At 33.8% G+C, this 8,327-nt stretch overlaps 1 protein-coding gene across 9 annotated transcripts in view; it reads right to left on the bottom strand.

Moving 5' to 3' along the window:
* LOC115245158 (patronin) overlaps positions 1 to 8,327 on the bottom strand; it is an 89,385-nt gene that overhangs the window by 68,159 nt on the left and 12,899 nt on the right. Inside the window, exon 1 of one of the 9 annotated variants that reach the window (XM_029823309.1) lies at positions 5,740 to 6,121. The exons of the other annotated variants lie outside the window; for them this stretch is intronic. Coding sequence (XP_029679169.1) covers positions 5,740 to 5,847 — 108 coding nt within the window. The 5' untranslated portion in view covers positions 5,848 to 6,121. Of the gene's footprint in view, positions 1 to 5,739; positions 6,122 to 8,327 lie in introns of those variants that run through there. 9 annotated transcript variants of the gene reach the window in all.

Genomic DNA, 8,327 nt, shown 5'->3' with positions numbered 1-8,327 from the left:
TTTTTTATTGCATATTCTTGTAGTTTATCTCAAGAGCTTTTCAAAACACTATATAAACATAAAAGTGTTACGGTAAGATTATCGAAAACTAAATATTTTACGAGATATTTTATTTTTTATATCAAAATATGTCAGATTAAAATATAAAATAACTCAAAAAGTACTTAATGAAAAAATACTTTATTATAGTGTTTTAGAAAGCTCTCGAGATAAGCTACAAGAATATGCAATAAAAGAGAGGGTTCCATTTTAAAAACGAAAGTTGACCTTCAAATGACCTTGAAAATTACCTTTAATGTCAAATCCAAGGTCACTATTAGATAGCCCCCTTTGTTCCCTACAAATTTTATCCGAGTCGTTTTCCTTCAAACGTTGATCCTGAAAAGTTATGAGGGTGGAACTTTTAAAATGGGACACCCTGTATATAAACAGAGATAGATATATATCTAAAATATATTTTAAACACTTATAATTCACAACTTGACTTATTGGCGGATTGTTTACTGCTTACAATATAAAATAAAAATTATCAAAGAGAAAACTTAAAAAAAAAAATCTGCGTCCTAATAAAATTCGATGAGAATTTCCTGATTCCTCCAGTAACAAGAAAAATCTCTGAGAATTACAGATTTTCCATGTTTTCTAGGGAATAGACACTCTGGTCGACTTTATTTAAAATTATGCAAATCGTCGTATTATGGTAGAAATTGTTTCATGCAATTTATCAACTGGCGAAGAATCAGCAGGTTTATTCCTGACGGCGGGATTATTTTCTGGTGGGATAGAGAGGAAAGGCGCTCTATCGATTAGCGGAACGATAAAGCGGGGTGTAACCGATAATACGAGTAATTCGATACTGTTGTCGATTGCAATTATTTCTCGCTGTTTCGAATAAAACGTAAACGAGAGGACGATAAAAAAAGATTTAACTTGGCTTTCATTGGATTATAACATAACACGATTTGTAACGATTTCGTACACAATTTGAAAATTTGTATTTTCTTATTAAAAAATATACCAGTTAAAATTTTTGTGTTAAATATTTAATACATTCATGTGTTAATGTATTGCTGTTGTGTTAATTGAACTCAAGTATTAAATTATTAAAACAACTAAAAAAAAGTGTAAAAATAACACAATGTGCACCTATTTTTAATTTTACACAATAGATATGTTCCGTATTATTAGTGGCAGAATTTATTTGTTAAAATTTACAGAAAAAAATGTTGATTTTATTATACAATAGGAGTGATAGTGGCTACAGACCGTAATAACATTTTCCAAGTTAATTTTATCATTAAAAATATGTTAATTTTACACAAACTTTATTTCAAATTATGTTGAAGTTTGTATTTATTTTGTGTTAAAATATTAATATAATATTAATGTCACTAAATTAATACAAAAATTTGTGTGGTCTGTTTGGGACATGTGATATTTTTTTAAATTTAACACAAATTTTTCAACTGTGTAATACAATGTATCATGTAAGCAAGCATGTAAGCAGATCCATGCGTCATATATAGTAATCAAACAACAGAAATTAAAGGACTGTCGATCTTTTTCAGCGTAATTAATAATACTGACAATTTATCACTGCACCAACACTGTACTGATATCTACAGTGTCTTAACGGTTTTCATGTGCTCAGGTTGCAGTACCTTAACGGTCTCAACGTGCACTCGGGAAATGATTTAACGCGCTGCTGAATTACTAATTACTTTTCGAGTGAAGCATCTACTGCCTTTCGTTCGCCGTCGTCGTGCAAAACAAATCCGTGATTCGAAGGGGAACACGAGAACGTGTGACTCGAGAGAACTTGAAAGAACTTGAAAGAGTGAAGGTGCTATCGGAAAAAGGCCGTCGGAAAAATCGCGCTTGATTCATTTTTTCTTTTTCTCCTTCGCCGCAATTTTCAACCGCATACTCCTTCTTTGATCCGTCGGTCGAAACGCTACGGATTGTACATACACGTCGTTGTTTGTCGTTTCAGAATCGCACAACGGCAACAGCACCAAATACGGAATCGTTTGCTTTTCACGTTTCAGCCCGCCCACGAATGTCATAAAGCCGATGAAGAGAATAAGAGGAGAAAAGAAAGACACTTCTTGCACGGTCCAGTTTTTTCGTTATATCTTTAATCCCACATTTGATGTGATAAATTTCTGTAAAGATTTCTATTTTCTAATTTTTTTCATTGTTTTATTATTATATAATATATAACAATATAATCAATATCATTTTTAATTTGTTCATTATTATCATATAGGATGCATTGAAAATGTGGATATGTATATTGCAATTTGCCAGAGAATGAATTTGAATGATTTTTCTCATGATAATTTTTTTGCATCAAGTTCTTCTAACAACGTGAAAAGAAAAATCTTAAACTGCGGAAAAACATCGAAACTTGAAAATAGAATTAATAAAATAGTTCGTCTTAGCATGGTTTGAAACATGGAAAATGCATCGAAACTAGCTTCCTCCTAGAAATTTGGACATACTTCGAACTTGATGAGCTCTATCTATGATATCCATTTCAGCGACCGCAATCTAATTTCGAGCAACGAACGTGTAGTCGACAGATGCACTTAAAAGAATTGCCCCACTTATATAGATTATACAGAACCCGCATATGACATCATCTCATTTTATTACGTTCACGTTACATATATAAATTCCAATAAATACAGATTTAAAAGTTCATGAGATAAAATCATTTTAAAATTTTTTAAATATAATGAGAAATGGAGTGTCTTAATTCCAGATTAATAGAAAAATTGAAAGTACTGAGACATATAAAAAGCATGTTATAATTTACATGAACAAGAATTTATTACGAGACAATTTCACGTCCAGAGAGACCGATTTAACGAAACATCGCGATTGCAAAAGCAAATTATACATCGAGTGGGCAGTCGGTTGTCATTCCGTAGCAACCTACGCGACTTTGACAATCTACGCCCGACGTTAACCGAAAGTGCGAGCCGAAAGAAAGAACAAACATATGTCCAAGAATTGTCTCAGAAACTTTTAGTCGAGGTGATACAGTGAAATACAAATTAAATTTAAAAAAGGAAAAAGAAGATTTGCTCGACGTTATATGCAAATGATGCAAATTATTTAAAATTCTTCCTGATATTATAATATTATAACGCAAATTATTATACATAAACAACGTCTCGATGCCTAACTTCAAAATACTTGGCATAATCGTAAATCTAGAGTGTCTATTCAAATCTTATAAAAAAATTCCCTGAAAATTCCCTGATCTTCCAGGTATCTTTGTTCAAAATTCCAGATAGCAGAATATTTTAAAAGAATATTTTAAAAGAATATTTCAAAAGAATATTTTTAAAATTTTTTGGTACAATTTCCTAAAATAAGTTCTTTTATTGTTTTCTAATGCTTTACATTCACACGAAGGAAAAACACAAAGCCACTCACGTTTCATCTGCTAGATTTACAAATGTATTGGGAAAAAAAAAAACTGAATAATTTTCGTTAAGATAAAAATTTTTAACTTGCATGACCTTTTTCATTTTTTATAACTAAAAATTAAAATAAAGAATATGTACTGCATATTCAATATTTTGTTAAGACATTGAATATATGTATATAAAGAGAGAAATAGATACACGGAAAAAAAAATGCTGTTGCTTCAATCAAAGTCTACGTCACGGGCTGCCACAGACATACATAGTTTAATCAATGATATTTTTATTAGACCAAATATCTGGATAGTTGTTTTAATAATCCAGATATTTGGTCTAATAAAAATATCATTGAATGAACTATGTATGTCTGGGCCAGCCCGTGACATAGACTTTAATTGAAGCAACAGCATTTTTTTTCCGTGTATATATTTAAAAAATGTATTTTAAACTTATAATTCACAATTCGACTTATTGGCAAATTGTCTACTTACAATATAAAAGCAAAATCATCAAAGAGAATTTTTTTAAAAATTAATCCTAATAAAATTCCATGAGAATTCCCTGATTAATTCAGGTACGAAAAGATCTCTGAGAATTCCAGGTTTTCCATGTTTTTCCAGGGAGTAGACACCCTGCAAATCTCTCTCTTTCTGTCTCTCTCATTGTTAGCGATCGATTCGCGAGTGGACGCGTAGCTATAAAATTACGGCAGACGCGCGAACGAATGGCTCCGCATACGCGATCGACCTATTAATTAGTTGTGCAACGAGTCGACAACATTTCCAGCGTGGCGGGAAGCCGCCAGAGCGTATCGCAAAATTGCGATCCGCGGAAGCCGCATTATAACGTCCTCGTTCTTCCGTGATTCGATCAAAAAGATATCGGCACATAATTAATAAAGGAGCGCCGTTCTATTCGCGATGCTTCATTCCGCATTGTTTTCTTACAACAAAAATTTAATTGACATGCGAGAGAGAGAAAGATAGATTTTAACTTTTAACTTAAAAAAATCGTGTAAGTAAGCTAGCGTTATGATTTGCGACTTGCTATAAGTGTTTTTCGGAGGTGGGGGTGCTAACTTAATGGCAAGTCAGCACCCCCATCTTTAATATCATTTCCTGTTAACGGGTAGGAGCAATAAATTCGAACTTAGAGCAATAAATTAACAACAAATTAGCACTTAATTATGCACTATGGCCGAACCCGATTTTTCGTGGTGGGGGTGCCAGGTTAATATGGGTCCTTTCCGAGCAACGCGCGATTTTTCTTTCCGTAGCTCTGTTCATCGACCGTGACGATCATTTGACGATCCGAGAGTGAAATCTTGTCCTTGACACTATTGTCTTCTGTTACATCGAGAGCGCGTATAATAAGTGCGCGATATCGGATCGAGAATTATCACCGTTCGATTCGAAGCACGAGCTTATGACATTTCTTCGGTAGATGTGCGTTCCTCCAAGACCTTTGATAAGACAGCACGTGTTCGAGAGAATTTCAAACCGCAGTTTAAACCACACTCGGAAATGAATAATACGACTTTTTTATATCCGCAGATAATATGCATACACACATTCGATCTATCGGCCGGAGATTTCTTAAGAATTTTACGTAATCTGGATGTTTATTCAAAGCTTGTAAAAGAATTCGCTGAGAATATCTTGATTTTTCAGGTAATTTGTTCAAAATTCCAAGTAAAATTAGAGAATTTTTAGATGAAACTTTTTAAAATAAGTTCTTTTGTGTGCGTTTTCTAATGCTTTTCACTCACACAAAGGAAAAATAAACCACTTAAATTTTAAATATTAAATTTAAAAATGTACTAAAAAGAACTGAATGACTTTTGTAACATAAGCATTTTTCATTTCCATAATATTTTTATTTTGTATCATTAATTGTAAAAATTATAATAAAAAATGTGTACTCAATATTGTGTATTTAGTATTTTTTGCTATGACAACGAACATACAATCAAGAAGAGGAAGATATATATTTATAATATATTTGAAATATATAGTTCACACAATAATTGGTCAATCAGATTGCCGATGCTTGCAACATAAGAACAAAATGATCAAAGATAAAATTTTTGAAAAAATTCCCTGAGTTCGAAAAAAATTCCTCGAGAATTCCCTGATTTTTAAAGATAAAAACGAAATCCCTGAAAATTCCAAATTTTCTAGGTTTTTCCAGGGAGTAAACATCCTGGTAATGTAAATTGAGACAAATCGAAGAACGCTGTCCCATATTCCGCGCGACGCAATATGCAATGCGATTGCAAGAGAGAGAGAAAATGACGACTTACGTAAATCGTGGTGACGGTCGCGCTTCTGACCATATCCCTAACGTCGTCCATCTCCCATATGGACGTTGCGGATGACGGCGTGGGTGCCAGCATCACCTGGCTCGCCATCCTTGCCTTTTCTCAGGCAACGACGTCTTCTCGTGAAATTTTTCGCCTCGAGAAACTCGCGTATATATGCGTTTTAGATTAACGCCAAAGATTCGGATTAAAGAAGAAAATTCCAATTAAAATTTTTATTAAAAAATTTTTTTCTCAGATTTATATCGCGCACAAAACATGCGATATTCAAATCTGATCCCGCGTCGATGAAATGTCACGTATAAACGATACACCAATTACGATACTTTGTATCACTACGTTCCTCATCATTTTGTTCACTTAATTGTCACTAGAAATGTAAAAAAACCGTTTTTTTTCTAATTAAAAAAAACAGTTAAAATTCGATTGTGTCGGAATCGATGGGATTCTGACGCTTTCGTGGAAAGCTAGCGAGTCCTTTTGTTCTCGCGTGATCCGGTAAGATTCTTTTACAGCGTCACAGAGAGATAATGGCGGAATCATGAGTCTATGACTTGCATTATATCTCGACTATAGATCCCTGAAATAGAGACAACGAGAAAATGGATCGCGATTGATACGCAATTCCAAGATGATGAATCACTTTGCGCGAATGCACACGAATGGCTCTACTGAAAAAGATTTACTCGATACACACGATATGTCGTTGTAAAATTATCGAAAGAATCATATTATTTTTGAATGCAAGTTAATTTATTATTGTATTCACATATAATTCACTATCTGTAAGAGAATCTCTCTTCTCGAGAAAAATAATCTCTCAACTTCCACTATAATTCAATTCATCGTATCTCCATTCCCATTCATCCATTTTCTGAGTCATCTTTCACGGCTTATACTTGGACGAAATCATTTTCCGCTTTCAAACTTCACTACGATAACTCTTGTTCGCAGAGTTTTCTATGTCCCCGTCAATCACATCGGCCACGCGTCTCGAAATTCGTTGGGGCACAAGCAATATAGATCGCGGCGTGTCAAGTGTAATTACGGAAATCGATTTGGTGGTGTTCACCCTGGGGAACGCACAGTCACAGGGAACAACACTCGGTCAGTTCCGAGCGCGAAACCGCACTACCGAGCGAATCGTGAGCGGCTTTTGATTCCGCCGAGCCGCGGACGGAGACGGCACTCCGCAACCACACGACTGAGTCAGCTGCCTGCGTTTCATATCCATAAACGCAACACACGAACACGCACGCAGTGGCGAATCAAGATGTAGCGAGACCCTACACTCAAAAAAGTGGTTTTGCAACTACAGCAAAAATTTTCTGGGTGCGCAAAATTAACTGAGGTACATAAATGATTAGCAAATACTGTGATATCGCATATGTTTCGCATTTAATCAATCTAAGTGACAGAGACAGAATTTATATCTGAACTGTTTGTGAAATTTAGAAAGAATGTTTTTCTGTGGCGCCTATCCATGTTAAGGCCAATCATACTTGTTATAAAGTTTGACTGTGGTACACAGAAAAAATTAGCGACAAGAAACAAATGAATATATAATCCTCACATATAACATATTTGTATAATGCGCCCAATCTATCTAGCTCTTTTAAACAATTTCTCTCAATGTTTCGATGCTGCAGTTATAATTGGCAGTTATATTTCTCACAAAGATCGTTCTAGCTGTAGTATCGAAACTCATATTTATCCAATGCAGTGATTAACATTTGGCAATGGGACCTAAATTTTCTAGAAGATATTATTAGAATATTGCTGCTATAAATTCTATATGTAACAGACAATATTCTAACAGATACAAAAAATAGCGATAAATTTTTGTTGTGACACCTAGAAATCTACCTATATCAGCAAGACATTTTTTTGAGTGTGCAATTAAATGTGCTTTTATTTAAAAAAATAAATAAAAATCTTTAATCAATATGTAATTAAAAACTGCAATTAAGAGTATTTGCGAAAGTTATAAAATATAAAACATTTTTCATAGAATATAACAAATAAATTTAGAACTTTTATATAATTACACATTTTTTCTTAATAACAAGTTCATTAATTAAGTAAATGAATAATATGGTACATAAATGTGTAATATTTACATTCTTTTATGAAATATGTATTCTGAGGAACGTGGAGAAAGCGGCTATGCATTATATTATAGTAAGACAGTAAATGCACTATTTTAACGTTGCATCTAATCGACAGACAAATGGATTGGCACGAAGCGAAAATTATAATCTCGATAAGTAGAATATGCTTATAGAAACTTATAGCTAGTCATAGCTAGTCATAGCAAAGCGTAACAGCGTGCAATTTTGACTATGAGACTATAAGTTGTTCCCCGCATTGATTCATTAACTTTAATGATCCGTACGATTTGTTTTCTCTTAGGGTTGTTTCACTTCCACGATCTGGCATTTGGAGCACGAAAGTACTTGAATAATGGAAACGTACCGAGAACACGCTACACGAAGCATTGTCAACGCACCACCTGTCGCTACAAGTGCGATTGATCTACGCCCAGCTGATATAGACACGAATATGCTGAC

This window comes from Formica exsecta, unplaced genomic scaffold, assembly GCF_003651465.1.
Source record: "Formica exsecta isolate Colony F162 unplaced genomic scaffold, ASM365146v1 scaffold92, whole genome shotgun sequence".
Lineage (NCBI taxonomy): Eukaryota > Metazoa > Arthropoda > Insecta > Hymenoptera > Formicidae > Formica > Formica exsecta.
The sequence above is the reverse complement of the archived record's forward strand: the minus strand, read 5'-3'. Positions and strand labels throughout refer to the sequence as shown.